Source organism: Plectropomus leopardus, chromosome 10 (genome assembly GCF_008729295.1).
Source record: "Plectropomus leopardus isolate mb chromosome 10, YSFRI_Pleo_2.0, whole genome shotgun sequence".
In the NCBI taxonomy this organism is placed as follows: domain Eukaryota; kingdom Metazoa; phylum Chordata; class Actinopteri; order Perciformes; family Serranidae; genus Plectropomus; species Plectropomus leopardus.
Genome location: NC_056472.1, coordinates 21,397,155 through 21,419,512, shown reverse-complemented (window position 1 = coordinate 21,419,512; position 22,358 = coordinate 21,397,155). Strand labels below are relative to the sequence as shown.

At 40.8% G+C, this 22,358-nt stretch overlaps 1 protein-coding gene across 2 annotated transcripts in view; it reads right to left on the bottom strand.

Annotated features, from left to right (window-relative positions):
• Window positions 1-22,077, bottom strand: part of gsk3ba (glycogen synthase kinase 3 beta, genome duplicate a) — a 46,786-nt gene extending 24,709 nt beyond the window's left edge. Inside the window, exons 1-2 of one of the 2 annotated variants that reach the window (XM_042494218.1) lie at window positions 21,259-22,077; window positions 5,581-5,774 (exon numbers count right to left, since the gene is read on the bottom strand). In XM_042494218.1, coding sequence (XP_042350152.1) covers window positions 5,581-5,774; window positions 21,259-21,346 — 282 coding nt within the window. In that variant the 5' untranslated portion in view covers window positions 21,347-22,077. The remainder of the gene's footprint in view (window positions 1-5,580; window positions 5,775-21,258) is intronic. The other variant, XM_042494219.1, reaches the window with a different exon arrangement.
• Window positions 22,078-22,358: the final 281 nt, after the last annotated feature.

Here is a 22,358-nt window from a genome sequence, read left to right as displayed (position 1 = left end):
TCCAGTGTGTCAGCAGCCCAGCCAGCAGAGACACACAGAGACAGATGGAGAGAGACAGAGAGAGACAGACAGAGAGAGGACACCTCAAATGCAGGCTGCTAGAAGTGCTACACCTTCCTGCTGCTGATATGTACTGTCACACAAAACCACATCCAGTTTCCAAAAAGATCAAGAGCGTACAGAAATTGTATACCACCCACACAAAAATGCGCGCGCTCTCACACACACACACACACACACACACACACACACACACACACACACACAGTTTTGCTGTTCTACTTTGGTGACAGCTTGTGGATGATAATGAATGTAGAAAGTGGATGAACGAGGATTGGGTGGATGTAACACATGATATATATGTGATGGAGGAGTTGACTTTTTCTTTCAGATTGGAGCTGGATACATTTTAACAGATTTGGGGAAAACTGTATTGAGTACATATCATCAAGCATATCAGAATCACTTTGTTCACCACTACAGATTTTTTTTAATGTTCTATAACTTGTTTTCTGCAAGTCAAGTGCATGTAGGGAAAAAAAGGACAGAGAATAGAGAACATTTTATCTATGTTTTCTTTTTCTTCCTCTTATCTTATTAGTTTATTTTAAATTATTATCTCATTTTTTTTAAAGTATTTTGTTTCTCTTTTTTCATTTGGAATGATGAATTTGTGACAGACATAGATATGTAAGTGTAAGGGGTTGATGGGAAGTATCTATCAGTGATTTTTTTATGTTAAAAAACAGAAAAATGTATGTGTAACTATAAAGTCTTTGATGGATATTATGTCATTTCTCAAAAAAAACACTGGATAAACCTTTAAGGTTAAGGCCCCCATATTTAATTTTTTTCTTACTGTCAATAAATCCCTGAATAAACCCCAAACCAAGTGTAAAGCCCCGTTAGCAGCAGACAAAGAGAACATGTGATTCCAAAAGGCTTGGTAATGCTTACAGTGATAACCGGCGAACGCTTGTATCTGGCGAGCTTATGGCTAACACACTAGCCCTGTTCAGTCACAGTTTGCTTCTTTCTTTTTTTTCTGTGTTGGTTGTTTACTCAACTCTAGATTTTTGTCCTCAGATTGTGCATTATTTCAATTATTAACCTGCAGGAATGACATACCGACAGAAAATTGAAACTCACAGAGAAGAGTGATTCTTAAAATAACTTGACCGATTTGCTTTGTGTGGACACGATCGTTGTTAGAGATTCCCTCGACCCCGACACATCTTGATGTTACACATCGAGACGATGGAGCGTACAAGAGTCGAGTGGACTGCAACTATTTTGGGTCCGCGATTAAAGATACAGATGTTTGATCCACATCTTATGCTCTTTCTCAGTGACTTTTTTTTCACGCCTCACCTTTACTCACAGAGGCGCTTGTTTTTACCAGTTTGATAAACTGGAAAAGCCGTAAACAGCGCAAATGTTAGGCCCCTAACTGCCCGCGCTCCAACTGGACGATGTATGTCGTCACATGCAAAGACACCATAGATGGTTTTGGGTTTTTTTTTATTGTATTTGTTGACAATTTTAAAAAATCACCAGACTTCTACTTAAACAATGTTGTGTTGGAGCCACTTCAATCAGACATGCTCTCAGTCAGTGTGTGTGTGTGTGTGTGTGTGTGTGTGTGTGTGTGTGTGTGTGTGTGTGTGTGTGTGTGTGTGTGTGAGTTATAGTTCTAATGTGAGCATCCATTTTCCAATAGGATGATATGTGATCCCTCTGATGGGAGTGGAGGAGGACCTATCCCATAATGCACCGGGAGCAGACTGTAAGCTCACCAAGATTGTCTGACACATTCATCATCTACATCCTAACACAGAGCTTATTCACACGTCTACCCTGGTTGAGTCTGTGTGTGTGTGTGTGTGTGTGTGTGTGTGTGTGTGTGTGTGTGTCTGCTAGCGACAGAAAATAAAGCATTCACATATGTCAGACCAGCACGATTCTGCTCCGACGTTTGAGGAGGAAGAGATAAGAAGAAAATAGAACGCAGGTGTTTGTGAATGTTTGTGAGTGTGTGTGTGTGTGTGTGTGTGGGGCGGGGGGGTATTTGTGCATGCCTGGCAGTCATGTGAGGAGTCTTAGCCCTCATTTGCTTCATTTGCTTGTAACAAGCTGTTCACAAGGAAAGAACAGGCAGGGCAATAGAGGAGACCGACGGAGAAAAAGACAGCTGAGGTGGATGATCTGATAAACTGAAAACCCAAAGAAGAAAACAATGAGTGTCATGTTCACTCTTTAAAGATGCAACCTGTTACTGTGTCATGCTACCCACAGGCTAACAGGAAGAGCAGGATATGACCTCATCGTGGCCAGCACACAGAGTCGCAAAGAGTGTGTGTGTGCATTTTGTGGCAGATGGTCGACCCCCGCAACATTTAGTGACATCATTTGTCTTGTCTGGTTTTGGATAGCAAAGGACTTTCACCTGCTGAAAAAAAACCTGCGCTGATCCTCCAGAAAGGTTAAAGCTGGGGCACTGAGCTGCTGAACCGGTTGGCTCGGCACAACAGTCCCAGGGGCGAAACATGCCTGACTCAACTTTGACTAAACTTCAGCGACTGTCATGGGAGATGGAATCTGAGGATGGCAGTCCAGGAGATAACCGGGGACACCTACGCTTGTCTGCTGCCTTCACTCTTCTCGTCCTCTCCTGCTAACTCACACTGACTCTCCTGAGAGGGACAAAACAGACATCAAATAATGAGCATCACAGTGGAGGACGAGTGAATCAAGAGACTAGCTCTGTCTTAGCTGTTAAAATCAAGATAACTCATTGACAGACTTGGAGACGTCACTGATGAGGGACATGCCATCGCACGGCATAATACAGGCTGGTTCGTCAGTAAGTAAACTCTGTGCTTCATAATCAGAAAGTCAGAGAGCAAATCACGTTCACCTGTACATGTGGGACAACTTCAAGAGTCGGACATCAGCATACTGACCCAAACCCTGAACCAGGAGGTCTTTTGCAGGAACAGTTTGACATTTTGTAGTACCATCCTCTTTCTTGCTTAGAGTTCGATGTGTGTGACAGTTCAATCCCCAAAATCAAAAACACATATTTTTTTCCATTACCTGTAGTGCGATTTCTCGATCTAGATTGTTTTGGTGTGAGTTGCTGATGAGGTTATAAACAGTCAACCATTAATCGGTTAACTGCCAAGAATATTTCTGACCGATTACAAACATCCGTCTACAGGTTAATTTTGCTTCTCTTCAGTTTACTGTCCTGCGTGGCAGTGGAGTCTGGTGTGCTATAGCGAGGTAGTGGAGCTGTTTATAAGGTTATTACTGCTAATAACGCCATCCCACAAACAGCACGGGGATGGAAACATTGTTCCCACTTTTTGTGTGCGAGGCTAGGTTATTGGCTGTATAGCTTCACAGTTACTGTTCAGACATGAGAGCGGTATAGATTCCCTCATCGCGTACTTCGCAAACTGTCAAGCTTTCCTTTCCTTTTCTTCTCCTTTAAGGATACTCTTATTTCTTATCTCCTCTGTTGTAATTACAACATGTTTAAATAGTCTGAAATCCTGTGAGTCACAGTGTGTAGGCTTTTGAGCCCACATATGGAAACCATTACAGTCACACATTGTATTGCATCATCTTATCTGTGCACTTTGGCTGTTTATGATGTTCTCTGTAGACTCTGTAATATAGACACAAAAAGCTAAAGAGTTGCCTGTATAGAAACGATAAATATGACCCTGAGCGTAACATTCAACAACATCTTTCATTTTGCTTTTTTCCTACGTCAGGTGTTTCTGTGAAAAATTCTCCGGACAAATGACTCAACTACAGACTTTTTTTTTCATCAGAAATTGTGAAACCTGCTTCTGCTTCCACAAAGGTTTTTAGAAATGTATAGAAAATGAGATATAACAGAAAACACATTTTAAAAATTGGCAGTGTAATAGTTACAGCTGTCTTAAAACAAATACAGCAAAATAACCCTGCAATAAAATGTACCTTTATCAAAGTTATACATAGGTTTACTGTTAAAAATATTTTAGAGAGGTGTCCATTAAACTTAAACACTTTTTGGAAGCTGCTAGAGCTTTGATTTTCTGCCTGAATGCAATTGGGCCTAACCCACAAGGACAATATATGTCTGTAACTGCACCAAAAAGACTTACATATTTTAATACATTTAAAACAAATTACAGTGGAAATCCAGGTTTTTAAACTGAGCTCCAGCCCAAAACTGCTTGGACCTTAGACTGCATACAAAGATGGATGACATAACAGCTCCCAAAAGTGAAGCCAAAACATCTCAATCCTCCGCCGTGGCTGGCTGTAGAATAGGTCCGAAAATCTTGGTCTTATCACATTACTGTATGTTCAAGTGCTCCTTTTCCAAATAAGTGTGGTTCCAATGCGTTACTCGATGCTATAAAGCAGGGGTTTTACCTCATGACTGGCCTGACAGCCAGATGGCGGTGGCTGTATGCGTGACATTTTGGCTTCATTTTTGTACAGTGGTGGTAAGTAGAGACGCATCATCCATGTTTATACACAGTCTATGGCTTGGACAGATAATATGTGGGTTTTTTGCACCTGCTCATAATTCTAGAGGCTGCAGTTTGTAGTGCTGTTGAATTATATTTCATTACACTGAGAGGTGTTAATAATAATTTGTCCAACCCATCTGTATAAATGACAGTAGGTCACTTTCATGAATATAGTCTTAATGAATGTAGGATTTATTGCAGCGCTGTTGTATTAAGACTGTTTAATTAGTTTAAACTAAGTGCTCCAATAAATGTTGTAAATGTCCAAAATATCAGACATAATTTTGACTCCGGTCTTCGTTTGATAATGTGTTGAGCACTTTATTACCCCGGGAAAATAATATGACTGCTACACTGTGCAGCCATAACCCTCCACTCTGGAGACTATAAACTTAATGAGAATCTAAACAGCTGTCCTGCAGGCCTGGCAGTCTCAGGTCTTTTATCTGTGAGCTGTGAGCTAGCAGCAGGGACGCTGAGGGCCCCCCCAACCAAGAGTGCAGCAAAGGGAGCACAGACAATGTCGCCCAAGCCGAGGAACAAGCCATCAGTCAAATCTATTCAAAGCACAGAAGGAGGATTCCTGCGGAGCTTTGCATGGAAGGAAATATGGCATTTCCACGGTGCCAACTGAACTAAACCTGACAGATGACTGAGCCTTAATGGGTTCAAGTTTGTTTGTGCAAGAAAAGATCCTGCCACCACTACCACACACACACACTTCCTGCTAGAAAAGACACACTTTAAGCAAGGATGTGTCAACATGAGAAGGCGAGGAAGTTCTGCCTTTGTTTTGTCTTTGTTCGCAGCTTCACTGATCTCGCTGTTCTTGTGAAAGATCACTCCATTCATGTCTCGTTCACGGTTACTCAGTCACATTCATTAATGAAACAAATCTCTGGTTACATTGTTAAAAAAAAAACGATGAAAAGAGAGAGCCTGATCATTTATACATGCTGCTTTCTTCGTGTTTTGTGTCTCGCTTTTAGCTGACAAAAGAGCTGACAGAGATAAAACATACATTGTGTTTGTGTGCATGTTTTACCTTAAACCTCTTGTCTTGCAGAACTTTTTTGATGGCCACCATTTCTCCGGAGTCGCAGAGTTTAGCCTGGTAGACAACACCGAACGAGCCGTTGCCGATGACCTTAGTGTCTGTGTAGCTCACTTCCTGTGGCCGGTCGGGGCCTTGGCCTGGGGTGGCCACGACTGTTGTTACCTTGCCGCCATCTTTATCCCCTAAAGAGAAACGGAGAGATGGAGAAATGCAAATGACTAAAACAAAGTAGTAATATGTGAAAATCCAGCACTGTACACTAAAGGAGTAGTGCTTTACAGTGTGGGAGAGAGAGCAAACTGACATTAAAGACATAACAGATAAGGTCATAAGGTCAAATAATATTTAAAAAATGCCCATTCACAATCTTAAAGGTGACATTTTCAAATTGCTTGTAGGGTTCAAACAACAGTCCAAACCCCAAATATCCTTTACAGTGACAAAATATATTCATCTATCTCACGGACTACTTTGACTTGTACAAAATATTTGTTTTTTTCCCCCTTATTCCAAAAAAAGCCAATATTTCTGCTAAGCTGTTTACACGGCTAATGAAAATGAATATTAAACCAATACTCCTGTTTACGTGCAGCCACACATACTCTGATTAACATGCCTTAACATGTCGTTTTTCACGCCGAGATATAGAATAAAGGAACAGCTGGAGCTGTTTGTGCAATTTTGCATCAAAATAGAATTTTTTCGAAGTTTTCCACTGATAGCTGACTTGTTAGGCTGTTCGAACACAGCCTCTCTCTTTCATTCCTTCAACCACTTTTGGCATTGCAATAATTTGACATATCCAAAAACCTACTGATATCCAAATCTTGTATAATGTTTCAAAGCAGGGTTTTGTTCGTCTGACCAGAAATGTCAGCTTTTGTTTTCAGCATGCATCTCTGCTCAGCCTTAAAGTGACAGTTCAGGATATTTGAAGTGTGGCTCTATAAGATTCTTATGTGGAGTCCGTGTTAAATACAGTAGCTCCCAGTTTGCAGAAACAGATGAGGTATATACTCCACAGTTCAGCATTACCATGCTGCATAAAAGGGTTGATGTCAAAACATGTGTTAGCCACTTTAAAAAAGGGCCTACCTAAAAAGTACGAAATCTATCTAAGTTGAGTGTTTTTCGACGTAAAATCTCATTCCAGTCAGATCGCCTAACAGACGCTAACAGCACTTTCTGACCCAAACAGCTGACCAGATGAGACATGTAGTGCCAAAAGAAAAGGCTCTGTATGTGTATGTGTGTGTGTGTGTGTGTGTGTGTGTGTGTGTGTGTGTATGATGGTGAGGTAAAGCAGTGATTTTTTTTGTGGTAGGCCTTTGTAAAATGGCTAAAATACTTTTTGATATTAACCTCTGTGGGGTGTGCACCCCATCTGTTTCTGCAAACCGGGAACGCGCTGACCGCCAGCTACTGTATGTAATACACTGACTATACGCAAGTATCTCATACAGCCCACTTCAAACGTCTCAAATGATCCCTTTAATAACAGTTGGCTGGTTGGTTTGTGTACAATGCACAGAGCTGACTGTAAACATACAATAGGTGGTGTGTTGCAAACTGCAATAAAAACCCCAGCTGAGACCAAGCTGCAACCTGCTGGTTAAATAATCAAGTCAGGAGAAGTGCAAAAAAAAAATCTTATATATTCATTTCTCATTTCATTTCTTTGAAAAGCCACTTGATCTCCAGAGACCCCCATGTTAAAATGCCCAACTTTACAGAAGAAATAAACATAAACAAAAAATGGCTTTGGTCTCTGGTGCTACTGTCATCATTCACAACAAGTTTTTATATAACTCACCCATTTGGATTTTATTAAGGCTTAAAGTTACACATAATTAAGGATGGACCTCTTTGAGTGACTAATTTGGTCATTTTTGGCTAAAAAAAACAAGATGAGGAAGCCCAAGTGGCCAAACTTGAGGCTTCAAAACAGTAGTTCACAAACCATTGAGTGACATCATGGTGGTTACAACCACTGTTTTTACAGTCTTTGGTACAGAAAGCCTACAGTAAATAACAGCAGCCTATCCCACCTCATAATTTGGAATACGCTACATCAGGAAAAGGCCTACTTCAGAATTTGACCCATATCTAATTCAGAATATTGTCATATTCGTAGTAATAGTGGATTATTAGCGTGCTTGTTATCATAGTCACACAGTCAGACTGGGCTCAAAGCCTTCTTGTTAGAAAAGCCAGTTTGTTTTTGACAGGTTGCAGGTTCGAATGACTGCTAACAAATTTCTTGGCTGAGGCAAACACAACAATAGAGCCTCCTTCTCCAACCACAGCCAGTTTAACCTCCTTTTGTTGCAGCTGTACTTCCTTGTGGTTAACAGCTGCGGTTGCACTGACCAGCTCGCAGCTGACTGACTGAACCATGGCGTAACTCAAACATCTCACAAAATCATCTCTATAAACGAAGGTGGTATTTGTTTGTGGTGTTTGGGTGCACTTTGAGAAGTAGGACATTAAGGATCAAATATCTAGAGGAGACAATATCATGTATGCAACTGCTACCTTAGCAGCTACAGACTCTTGAATTCTGCATTGCCTGTTTGAATACTGTGGATCATTATTTTTTTATATCAGCAAACATAGGTGCGTTTATCCAAATCAATGCATCAAACAGAGATTAACACACAGTGGACCAAGCTTTCTGAGACTATCCCCACTGAGTAAGACTCATTACTTTGCTCAAACTCACCAACCATACAGACAGACCAATTGTATTCCCAGGCTTATTATCAAGGAAAAGTTATAAGACAATACGCCTCGGTATTGCACTAAGCACTATAGATTGGAATCTGCTTTCACATGCCCCTCCTCCCCCTTTATGCCTTCCTCTCTAGTCAGTCAGGAGTTGGCTCTGCTCCCCTGAGATCACGACGCTGAGGCTTTTTCCTGTTTAAGTGGGCCCTCTCCCTCTGCCTCCCCCTCCTCCCCACAGAAGTGTCAAGGAGCAAAATTCACATTAGCTGCCAGTTAAAGGACAACTAGGCAAGAGTGTATGACAAATGTGTGCCGGCTCCTTATTTCCAATCTCTTGACATGCTCTAAAATCAACAGCAAAACTTCTACAATACCTATTCACCCAACTCCTACGCCTGCTCACCCCTCTAAATCTAGCTTTGTTGGCATATTCCTTGTTCACACAAACTACAGCAAAAAAAAGGTTGTGTATGAGCCCACACACCTAAAATAATTGAGTACCTTTGTGAAATGTGTATAAATTTAGATTTCTGAGTTGTTGAGACAGTCAAACACATTTGTCAACTGCTCGCAGTGGGTACAAAATCATGTTGTTGGCGGGTGGATTAGTGCTGTTTAATAACCGTGCCTGTTCCAGATCATGGTGTTATTCAATAGAAACTTTGTGCAGCACGCTGTGGTAGCAGACCACCTCCACGTGGAGGACCTCGGCAGGCCACAACATCCTGTCCGTATGAGGAGGAAGTGACCATCTACTGCTGATTTCTGGCAAACTACCAGCAAGTCTGTGTGTGTTTTCACTGTGATTAGGTTAATTAACCCAGCACGGCTCGAATTATTTTAACAACAGGAAGTTTTGACTGAGACAGTAACAGTTCACGGGGCTTATCCATTTTTCAATGGCTAAATGGACTCATTTTCTGTCAGGATTATTGACAATGGTGGTTAAGTACTGAAAATGTATACACTAGTGCAATTACTCCTATAGAAATGACTCAAATAAAAATGAAAAATTACCTTAAAAGATCACTCAAAGTACAAGTTACCAGAATATTGTTCATATAATGTCATAACTTCATCATTTTATCCTATTTCACATTTGAAATTTTGTCATGATTTGCATATCAAGTCTTGATCTATGGCCAAAAACCACATTTTGTGAGGTCACTGTCACCTTGACTTTTGACCACCAACATCTAATCAGTTCTTCCTGGAGTCCAAGCGCACATTTGTGCCATATTGAAGGAAATTTAGATGTTTTTGAGATGTCACTTTCATGAGAATGAGAGGGATGTAGGGTCACAGTGAACTTGACCTCTGAGCTATGACCACCAAAATACAATCACTGGATAACCTTTCATGAAGATAAGCGACTTATTTCAATGTGCATGCGCAGGTAAGAAAAGGAGTTTTTACTGGTGGCACAGCAAGCATTTTTTCATATAACTTGTCTTTTTTAGATTTTGGTATAAAAAGTTTGGCCAGGGATTTTCACTGGATGCTGCCTCATGTTTTGGGTTTTGCTCTGTCATCACTACAATGTTGCCAAAAGACAGGTGGCGCTACTTTTTCTGCCAGTCAGCTGGAAACTTGGCATCTACAGCAGAAGTGCTCCTCACACACTCTACTCTTAATCTCGACATTTAGATCAGACTAGTAGCAAGAAAGAGATAAATGTTAGATGAAGTGAAGTAAAGAGGAGATTGCTTGCTCAAAAATATACTTAAGTAAAGAGTAGAAATATCTTATTAGAAAAACACAGACTCTAAACGGACTATTCAGACATAGCTTCAGCTGACGGGCATACATGAAGAGAGAGAGAGAACAGTGTGAAAATGAAACGTACATGATGGTAAACAAAACGTTGTCATACAATGACACATATTAGAGTGGCATTATATCAGCAGCTGCAGAGGATAAATTTGACGTTACTTTACATTATGTGGAAGTTTATCCACATAAAATTACTTAAACAATGTCATTTCACAAGAGTTCAATAACTTTTCCAAAACTTTCAATGATTTTATTAATTCCATTACTTTTCCAGGTTTTCCATGGCCATGGGAACCCTGAAAGTGGTTGTTTCAAAAAGAAAAAAACAACTACTTTTCGTACTCATGAGCAGTACTTGTAGTGTATTATTAACCCCTCCTGGTAATGAGATTTAGACACAAACAGTGCCAACGTAGACACACACTCTCACACAAGCAAAAAGAAAATGGTCCAACCCAGGCATAAAATAATAACATTTTTATGTGTGTGTTTGCACAGTTCCCTCTGCCACTGTGGTCTCTGTTTTGCCAGTGAGTGGTCCAGTTACTGAAAAAGTGATTATGATCAAAGACTAGGGATCAGGAGGGAAGGTGAGGGGTCTGTGAAACCAGCAGGGCTTCACTTTACAGGACCAAGGCTAGAAAGACAAACTGAAGATCGACTCTGTAATGACCAAAATAGACTTTCCAAGACAGTGTGTGTGAGCGAGAAAGAGAGAGGAATATGACTCTGCCTACATATTCCAGCAGGGCCATTTCTATGACGCCTCTGCACTTCCTCAAACCGTGAGAAACGTCTGTGCACACGCACACTCACACACACACACACACACACATATGCATGCAGCTCACAGTGACATCTCACTCTGGTGCAAATAAAAAATGACCAAGTAATCAGACTGCAATTGAATTTTTGGTATTGTAAGTGAGTGATGAGAGGCCTATCTGAAGCATGACCTTTCACACACTAAGCAGCCTTCAACTGTAATCTTCACACAGACTCCCTCCATTTTATACCAGTAGTTAAAAGTCACAACCAGTGAAGAAGCTTTTTTATTTAATATCTGAGACAAAATTTTATTGTTTAAAGCTGGATACACCTTTTCATTAAAACGAATCGTCCCCAAGTGAACCATCGGTGAAACAAAGTGTTAAAAATGCCCCTTGGCGCCAAATGTAACGGAAAAAAATAATAAAACACAACCTCTACAGCACAAACGCCTTGCAGTATGTGCTTGCATCACTGCCATTATAACTTTGTCAGTTAGCCTTCCACGAGAGAATAATTAGTGTGATAAATGACAGCACATAATTTCACATCCATGTGCTGCATCTCTCAGAGTGACACAGGAGAGACAGCGGCTGTAACTTTTAACCAAAGGCGTCAATAGTCAATTCAGGTCACCAGACTAGCTCAGGCCACAATGTGTGTGCACAATGGGGCCAGAAAAACACCACTGGTGAGTAGCAGGACGCACGTGGGACTGAGTATCATTCCAAGTTACCAGTTTGTCACCGACACCAAAATGTGTGAGCAACATGTTTTCCTGCGAAAGCTTTAACAATGAGCAAAATGTATCAAATTCTTGGCCTGAATACTGACAGCCGAAAACAAAACGTATAAAATAATGCCTTAAATCAAGCAACACAATCCAAGTATAAGACCAAATATTCACGGCCAAATTGTCAACACAATTATAGACACAATATTGGTAGTCAAGAGTGGGTGTATTTGCCACAAAACGTATTTGATACACAACCAACAGCAACTTCAAATGTACAGACTTTAATTTTATGTGCAACATTTTTTTTTACAAGTTTGCAGGGGTCATATCTAATCACAAGCTTAGAAATTACTCCTGCAAGATCAACATTTTATTATGCCTTATCTGAGCCCATTAATCTTTGGTTACTAAACGTTAACTACAAGTTGCACACTAACCCCCTTCACACCTTGCATTAAAATGCATTTTGAGTGATAAGATTGCAGTTGGATGGGGTTTGACCACATAATAGGCAGAAATCAGTTATGTCAACAGTTAACTGTCGCAAATATTTTTTGACAGCTTGCACATGTGGGTCTATTGGTTAATGTTGCTGTTGTTCAGTTTACTGCTGGTCTGGTAGGAGGTAGATATCTAATGACACTCATTTGGCAATTATCACTAATAATGCCTTCCCAACCCAAAAGCGTTGATGTGGAAACATTGTGCTCACCCTCCAGTCTCCCCACTGGACGCCAAGGTGAGTAAGCTATAAAACTGGATTATTTACTATGTTACAGTGTCCAAAATTAACTTTTTCACTCAATGGACAATTTGGCTGGTTGATGAAAAAAATCTACCAGACAAACATATATTTTTTTTCACCAGCCAAAATAATAAATTGCCTTTTTTGTTTTACATATGCATTTTTTTCCAGGATATGCAATTGAGATAATATAGTTTTATGTTGAACAGCTCATCACCACATTTTCAGTGTGTGAATAAGTTCCCTCTGATAAGCTGTGATGCTGTGTATCCGTCTACGGCTTTTATTGTGAAAGGTAAAGACGGAAGAAGTGGAGCCACTGCACTGTCGCTGTCGCTGTCAATGTGAGAGGCAAAAACAGTTTGCTGTGTCTTTCAAACTACGGGGCCTCCGTCTTAATATTTCATAACCTTCATACGTATGCAAGCAACGTTAGCTACCACCAGCGTGTGATAGTCTAGTGAATCAGCTGATGTCTCCTACGGTAAACAGTGCTGCAGAGACAGCAGAGACTCTCAGCATAGTTTAAGACATGACTATTTTGGCACAAACATTAACCACCAGTGTGGTAACCTTCTGAGATTCATGCGCCATATGGAAAATGGCGCTTTTTTTGGGTGTTCGTTTCGTTCATTTATCATCATTAGCGCTGTTGGTGCCGCTAGCTGTGTCGGCACAGATAGTGGTGTCATTATAGTTCACACTGCTAAACGTCAAAATGAAGCCGCTTACTCACCGAGGCACCCTGGTACAGGTGCACCTGATACCGTGGTACGGCCCAAGCCTTGTGCCCACTGATCAAAATATACGTGCAATTATTCCAACATCATTAGGAAGTTTGATTTGGTAATCAAACAAACTATTGTATATTATAAAGGCTGCTTTGAGACTGAGACCAAACAGTTTGCAGAAACTCAAAGTCAGATACTCTGTCATCAGTGACCATTAATTGTCTGGGTGCTATTTTCCCCCGTCACAGGAGTCCAAACAGAGAAATCAATTGCAACGATTTAATACTTAAGTCCTCTGAAATGAGCCACCCACTTTTGAGTTATTATTGGGCTAATAATTTGCAGTGTTAATCTATGAGACACTATCAGGTTGTAGTGGCAACATTATTCATGTATTTACTGCAAGAAAAACGATCGTTTTCACACCATTCATGTCGAATCACTACGAGTGAATGTCACAGAACGTGCACCTGCCAAACTGTCGATGTGTTTATTCCTCTCTGAAATTTGGCAAACGCATGAAATCGTGTATACAGCATGTAATAACTGTTTGGCTGTCACAGTAAAAGATAATATTACGCACACACTGAGGCTGATTACTGTCATATCGCTATTAACCATTTCAGACTGTCAAAAGGCGTCATTTGGGTCAAAACAGTGTAAGTGTGTAAGAGTGTAAGTACTGAGTGAAGTGCAGGGTAAAGTGACTTTTGTGGGGAATGTATGAAGAGCTAAATTCCTGGACAAGAAAAGGGAGGAGCGAAGGACGCACTGTGTATATGTATGCAGGTGCTCATTCTCGTGCAATTGTTCCACCACTGTTGCAAGGCTGATGAGATAATCTGCTACATGACTGGAACATCCAGTCACAGGAATGTCACTGCTGACACTGAGAAATTTATCTGAGCAATGCTTTGATCAAGACATAAAGGTATCGGTGGGTTTTTTGACCAGACCCGATGGGGGTGCGTAGACTTTAGATATCACAGTGGTGTGCAGCCTGCCGCCACACTGACTACACCCAACGGATGGCCCAGAGATTGATCATCTTCTCATGTCTCCATCCCTCAAAACTCAGCTTTCTTTTAAACCCTGTGAGTGATTCTGCTGGTTCTTGTCTGCAAGTCCCTTTCTGTTTTATTTGGAATCAAAGAGTATAATTAGTTCATTTTGTTCCCATCATCACTTGCAAAACGTGAGAGAGGGACTGAAAGGAAAGGGGAAAAAAGAGGGAAAAAGAGAGAGAGAGAGCTGCAGCTTTGAAATGCTAAACAGGCCGCTCATTGTTCTTGGCCAGCTGCCTCACCCCAAAAAACAAAAACGAAAGAGCCCCCATGTGGGTGTGTGAACGTATGTATGTATAGGACTATATGCATGTGTGTGTTCTCGTCTTGCCTGTGTAGGAGGGGTAAGAGCATTCTCTCCAGGATCATACACACACACACACACACACACACACACACTGGCTACAGCTGCTGGGGATAATCAGCCGAGTTATTCACACACATGTGAGTGGAGTTGTGTGTGTGCGTGTTGGGATGGTGGAGGTAAGGCTAATGGTGGATGACATACTAGAAGAGAAAACAGGTCTAGGTAGATAATAACACGTTGACATGGCGTTATATAAATCCAGTCCAAAGTACAATCATGACGCAGCTGAAATTACAAAATCGGGTTTCTCTGAATGGCAAATCTGATTTTAGATTGAAAAAAGTCTATGCACGTTTCTGTAGTCACTTGTTGAATGGGAAACTATTATTTGACTAAAGTGGAAGGAGTCTGTCTGTTTGTACCGGAAAACTTCAAATATAAGCCTAGTCCCAATTAGACGTCCAGTCCCTTTTACAAGTTGGGTGTGGCTACACATTTAAAAAAAAAAAAAAAAAAAAAAGGCCTGTCTCAACGAGAGGCTTGGTTGCCATCCAATTCATTTTTATACAAGTTATTTGGATGTATAAAACCAGTCTGTTGGCTTCCCACTGGAGAAAACAGTAGTTGGCTACTTAGATAAAACATACAATATGTAAATGTCTTTAAACTTTTGTCAGTATGGACGTACTACTCACAATGTTAGCACCATAAGCACCAAAGAGGACAGTAATACCAGCATCGTAAACAAGAGAGACGCAAAAAGACACATTAGTAGAATTTTTGGAAAAATATGTCCAGTAAACTAAATTCATGTATATATTAAAAATTATTTTACAGAATTGTTATAATTTTCAAGCCTTTCTTTTTTCCCAGGTCATTTCTTGTGTTGTATTTTTTGTCTGTTCATCTGTTTTACTTTTTTAGTTGTTGGTTTGTTTTTTTATTTGTTTTTTTTTTTTTGCAAATTTTCAGGTCATTTTTTGTACTTTTCATAGATTTCTAGCAAACTTCTTTGTTTCGTTTTCAAAAAAAGAGCCAATTTACCTCGGTTTCAAAGGGTTAAATAAATAGTTTGACTGTATTCCATCTTTGCTGAAAAACAGTTTTGAGTGAAAGGAATTAAAACCCTTTCCCATATAGATACCTATCCCAAATATAAGCCTGTTGAGTTCAGAGATTCAAGCGAATAACCCGCGCTATTACGTAAAGTTTTACCTTATGTCCTTTGATTTTCACGACAACTGTTTACCACTGACGTCACACTCGGCAGCTGTACTGTGTAGTGTCTAGTGCAAGCTCTTGAGATCTATGGGACATACTGTATTTAACAGCAGAGTACAAACTGTGTAGCATAGTAAGAGGGGACCTCTATTAACTGTTATACCACCAAGCAGCATGCTGGGTGCAGCTCACTCTTCATTTCTTGCTACATCCAAGCCCCCAGGAAGGGTACCAGAGTAGCAGCTAAAAGTGGAATAACACCATTTGGGTCTGTCGTGCGATGCCATTTGGCCCAGAAAGACTTTTTCCCATTGATTTACATTAGGAAAGAGACGTCTTTAAAATCAGTGGCTTAATTTTTGTGAGCATCAAAACATCCACGAAATGACTAATTTCACGAAATGACTCATTTAACTATCGATTCAGTTTGATAACATTTGGAAAATCTAAATGAGCCACAAGAATAAATTATTTAATCGCCATTAAAGCTAGCAGAGTGCTATACCAGAAGTCAGCCACTCTGCTGGTGGAAGTTACCCGGTTCCAGCGGCCACTTACACGATTGTGGCATAACAGATTCCCTGCAGCCCAAAAAGCATTTTCTCTATGGGAACTCGTGGACACCAGCAGGAGAAACACTACTATGCATATACAGTTGGCCACATACTGCGGAGGTAAACCCAGTAATACATCAATGCAGTACGTTCAAGCTGTTGGGAAATTACATGCATCGTTGTGAGGATACGCAGATATGTCATGGCAGGTGTATTGCTCGCGACCCAAGAAGGGTAGTGTTGAGTGTGAAGTTATTTGGAGTTGTTCTGGAGAAAGCTCTAAACCGCAATGCAAGAGGCCAAGCAACTGGACCTGTCCAAACAGACACATTTTAAACTGGTACTACTCTCATTATTACAAAAGGCAATCCCGGCACTTTATTTAAGCAAATCTCTGGTTCAAGCTTATCAGATGTGAAGATTTGCTGCATTTCATCATCACCTTGAGCTTAAGAAGTTTATGCTTGGCATTTTTCACTTTTTCTTTTTACAATATTATACATCAAATGACGACTGATTAAGCAACAAAAATAAATAGCAGCTTAACTGATATTTTTTTAAAAAGCCTCTTGCAGCACAGGCAGACTAACATTCTTCCTACAAAATGAAATGAGTCCTTACACAGTTAAAATAAGACAACAGTTTGAGGGTGTGACTATCGGTGCTTTTATGCTGTATAAGGGTAGCTGGTAGATAGTATCTGTCGTTCTATTGATACAATTGCCAAGAAGTGAAGGGCAGTCACTGTCATTTCACTCAGAATAGCCAATATGGTCTGTATAATTCATCATTTAAGATCAGAAAAGGAAAACTTTTAAAGTACAGTACATCAAAATAGTACTATAGCCAAATCTTTTATGTAGTCATATTTCATTGTTCGGGTTGTATTAAGGGGTTGCCTCTCCTAGTCAAACATTAAAGATTTGGATTCTGCCAGCAAATACAATTGCTTCTCTCCTCTTTATCTATCTTCAAACCCAGAGAACCCGTGTCAGCCAGCACGATAACACCAAGCCAACTCCTGACACCTTTTTCTCTGCTGGTCACAAAATAAAAGGAAAAAGTCCAATTATTTCACCAAGTACCTTTTACCCAATTCTTACCACGATAACATGTTACTTGACCACCTGTGTTAAGAGAACTGTAAAACATGATGATGCTGCATTAGTCAGTCCAATGCAAGGTGCTCACCAGGTCGTTGTTTTGGGCCCTTTTCAATACACATGTGCTGGCTTGGTTTTATTTGGTTTGGTTTTAGGGCTGTTTACTACTGCACCAGAACTGTAAATTAGCACCATCCACCAGCCAGATGCTTGTAAAATATGCAAGTGGTTGCTAGAGATGCTTTATTTACTTGCCAAAAAAGAATGGCAGATTTTTGAATAAGGGTCAACTGATAATAGTTTTTCAGGGCTGATACCAAGACCGATTATTAGTAGTTAATAAGACCAATAGCCAGTATTTGGAAGCGATATGAATTTAAACTAAAAATCAAAATCTTTCTGTCAACGTTTAGAATTTGGAATATAATAAACTCCAATACAAAACACTGTTTAAATTCCTTTAGCAAATGTTTAATCATAACTGAAATGTTCAACATCCTATACATTATAAAGTTCCCAGCAACTTCTTTTTTTCTTTTATTAAGTCAAGTGAAAATTTAAATAAAAAATGAATAAATAAAAATAGCTCCCTGGGGTTTTACAAAGTAAAAGTTCCTCCCATGCTGACACTTCCTTTGCACTTTTTAATTAATCAGTTTTATCTGTGATCATTAAAATAAAATGTTGATACAGATAATCAGCAAAATGCCAAATATCAGCCCTAATAATCGGCCAGGCCAATGAGCTGTCAAACCCTATTTTAAATCCACAAGCCACAGAGGCAGGTAGACAGAGAAGTTAATTTCCAACCCTGCTCTGTGCAATGTTTGTTAGTAACCGGCTAATTATCATCATGGATTTTCCGGCTGTTACGATTTTGCTTGGCAACCACTTCCTACTTGAGAAACTGAGAAGGGATGATAAATCCATCTAGAAGAGGACATGTAGATGAGTCGTCACTGAATGATGACAACACCCATCTGACGTCACCACAACTACTTTAAAGTAGTAGCGGAAATGCAAAGCTTTTGACTTGATGGTCAAAAATGCCAGTTGGAAAACACTACTAGAGTGCCTTCCCTAGTTGGACTGGTTGACATCTTGCTAACTTCACAGACATAAAGATAATAAACCAGTGTAGCTCTTTTTCATTTGATACATGGTAAAAACAGCAGGGACACCACCAATGTAATAAGCTCAAGATATTGACTTTTTGATCACAATCGAACATCATGATGCCAAAAGTAGAACAGAAAGCCGCAGTTGAATGTCAGCAGATTTGTCCCTTAAAATGTCCAATTATCATATAATTTTCAATCAAAATACAAGTTTGCAAGATCACTGCTGCTTCATGTATTGACTGATTATCACAGGGAATCTGTGCAATCAAGTCCTGAACACCACCTGCTAGTATAAATAAAATAAAGCCAAATTAATTAGGTGACTCCAGCTTCAGCCATTAATGACTGATAATGATGTACAGACTTACCAGATGAGTCCCTTGGAGAAAAACATTTTCAGGCTGAGAAACCGCAGTGAAACACTGGTGTTAAAGCTCATGTTATGTTAAGTCCACAAGGTCAGCCTCGTATTTGGTGCTAATTCAGTAGCTTATGTCTGAACAACAATTAGGCCATAGACTCAGTCACTCCAGTATTTAGCTGACTTATTGACTAGCAACTGCAGAGCCTTTTCACCGCAAAATGAACATAACGCACGGACAGGAACACACAAATGCTTCAGCACCCATATCTGGGGCAAGATAACAATTTGGGATGGATGTGCATCTCTCTGTGTGTGCGTGTCCTACTCCACTGAGTGGTTTCCAGTGCCAAGGCCCAGAGGAGAGCCTCAGCCTCAGGCCTCATCCCACTAACACACATCATGTCACAGCCCTGAAGAACAACCAACATTCCTCAACAGCTTCATTTTTTTCATCACACACCCCAATTGTGTGTCTGCATGCAAGATAAGAAAGGGCAGGCACATAAGATAAGTCTCCAGACAGGACACTGAGTCATTAATAATGTGGATATTACCATCAATAATTCATTTCAGTGAGCCAGAACAGTCTAATAAACTCACATTTTTGTTACACAACTATAACATTAATTGAAGATGTATTATTTCACAATAAACTCCAACATCTAGTGTCATGTTGTCCAGTTCTAATGGGGACAGTTGGACTGGCAGTATCTGCAAACTGTGGCACAAATGCAGGGTGTGAAATGCTTCAAGATACCAGTTTGTGAGGAGGAAATTAGACATAAACCAGGCAGTGGAAAGGTGCCTTGAAATAGTGGCAGAGATCATATAAAGCATGCATTTATAAAGGGATCATACAGAGATAGTGGCCATCTTGAATACTGAGTTACCATTACAGTCATTGTATTTTATTTTAGAAGCAATTCCTGATGAAGCTATCATTTGCTTAATATGATTGTACTGGTGGCAGAAATTACACCCCATGTAAGGACAGACAGGTTTTTGATTCTATGGGCTCCTGTAATTACCTATTTTGATTACCAAAGTGATGAGGTGCTGCACCTATTTTATTGTGAATTTGGCTCAAACTAATAACAATTTCTGTTAATGCATTTTTAATTTAATGTTTTATTTGTTGACTTCTCTCTATGCATACGTTGCCATGATTTATAAATTGTATGTCTGTAGAACTATGATGAGGGTTTTTTTTCTATAAAAGTACCAATATATAATTTACATTTGAATAAACATCTTGTTTTTAAAAAAGCATACATTAAAGGAGATACAATACTGTGCAAAAGTCTCAGGCCACCTTAAACTTTGCCATTTTAGCAAGGTTATAATGATCATACAAATTGATAACTCAGTAGTCCCTTTAATAAAATATAATCAGATATCAGATAAAATATAATGTATACAGTGTTTAAAAAACAAATATTTCAGAATAAAACACCTTCAACTAGTTAAAGTTGCAAGTGTTTAGTGTGAACTCCATTTCCACTTAGCATGTCTTGAACTCTCTTGGCCAGATGAGATTTACAAAACTAATCTCTTAGTGTACTCACACCAGGTTGCAATCAAGACATGTCCAAAGCTCAGTATTGATTGTCTGAAGGTTTTGGGATTCCATGTTTCACCCTAAATATTGACTTCAATCTGTAGAGGCCATTTTGTTCTGACTTTATTACAGTTTTAATGCATGTGTTTTAATGCATGTGTTCTCTGTATTCTTTGTATCGTAACAAAAAGACTGAGAAACAAATATATGTATATCTTCATTGCAACTTTGCTAAAACAACAAATCTGTGGTGACCCAAGACTTCTGCACAGCACTGTATGTGTATGGAGCAGCTCCATCTCTGCAGCCAGTCTATAACCAGCCTCGGGCACGGTGCCACTGTGGCTTCATGAGCAGGATACTGGGTGTCACAGTCCCTCCAGTCGTCGCGACGTCTGGTTTCGGCACAACCCAGGATCAGTGAACCAGCCCTCTCCGGGATCACGTCGCCCGAGTCAACTATGGGCGCACCTTCCGCTCTGACAGTTGCGTAATAGACCGGCCCTATCGCTTTAACTCAATTACGCATACGGTTGGTGCTATGTAGTAACGCAGCTATGAGATATAATCTACACTTAAATGGATCCTAATCAGGCTGGATCTAAGGTGCAAAGAGAAAGATTTCTAACCTGGGTGGGTGCCAGCCCTGCCTTCCCCTGGCCCGGCCCTGCCCGGCGCGGCCTGGTCAGGCTGACCGGCCCCGGGGCGGCGCGTCAGAGCGCAGCGGTGTGCCACTCAGCACCGGCCAGTCTGTGACACACTTATATGACAGGGCTAAGCTAACGTCATGCTGCTCGCTTGACACATTTTCAGCCAGGGTAGTGAGGAGACATTTATACACTGGGCCTGGTGCATGCAGAAAAAGGTACTCTAGAATTACAGGGCTGTACTTACTGCTGACTTTCATGCTGCCGAAAGCAGAGGGCTGCGGCACTGGTTTGCAGCTCTCCGCGAAGGATGTGGTCCTGGGCCGACCCGACATGATCCGATCCCTTTGATTCTCTCTCGACTCGGAGACTGTGACTTGCTAAACGGCTTTGATCGATTCGCCGAACATCCAAAAAGGATGACAGTAAATGAATATAATTCACAGAGGCAGAAAGAGATCCCTTTATCCTTTCTCTGTGGCTCGTATCACCTAATAAACTACCCTTTCTTGTCCACCGACGGTCAATCAGAGCAGCATTTCTTCCTTATATTCCAGGTTTTCTCTCAGCGGGCCTCTGAAGACACCGACTAAAATAGTCATGAATCTGGCCTCTCCCTGTGGCCCCCTCGATTAAAACCAATTCTTTCTGGGCGCTGAGTCAATCTCACAAAGATGGAGAAAGGTGATCGGAAGTGGATCACAAGGAAATGCGGCGTTTTCTTGTCGATTCGGGACACATGCAGTTCCTCTTCATATCCCGATGTGGAGGCTCAATGATCCGACTGCCATGGCGGCTCCCTCGCTATACCCTGTAGCCTACAGACCGTCCAACGGAAAATCTGCCAGTTGCCACAGTCCTCAACGGTTTCGGCGGCTCCGCGTTGATTCAAAATCCGCCCTAGTTCGCGTCAAATTTCGGTGTCTTCACCGAGGGTCCGGGGCAGCGACCTCGTCACAAAAATGATGGTCTTTAAGTACAGAGTGCGACGATACTGAATTTCTTTTTTTATTCCTTCCCCATAGGTTTCGGGCTCGCTGTCTTTGTCGCTGCGCACGTTAGCTACGCCGCTTCCGTAAAAGGTTAGAGGGAACGCTCCGCCGTGACGAGAGGAGGTTCACGCTGTTGACGCAACCCACGACGGAGAATAGAAAAACTGTGAACGCGCACACGGCGAATCTGGGGTGGCCGATTTAGCCAATCACAGAGGGTATCCTTCAGAAATGGGCGTTAACCGGGTTCCTGTCGTCCAATCAGAACACAGCTCCGGAGCACCACATGGCATAATGTGCTTAGCACCGCCCTCGAGACTTCAAAGGATTTTTCCCATGCCGCGGCGAGGACAAT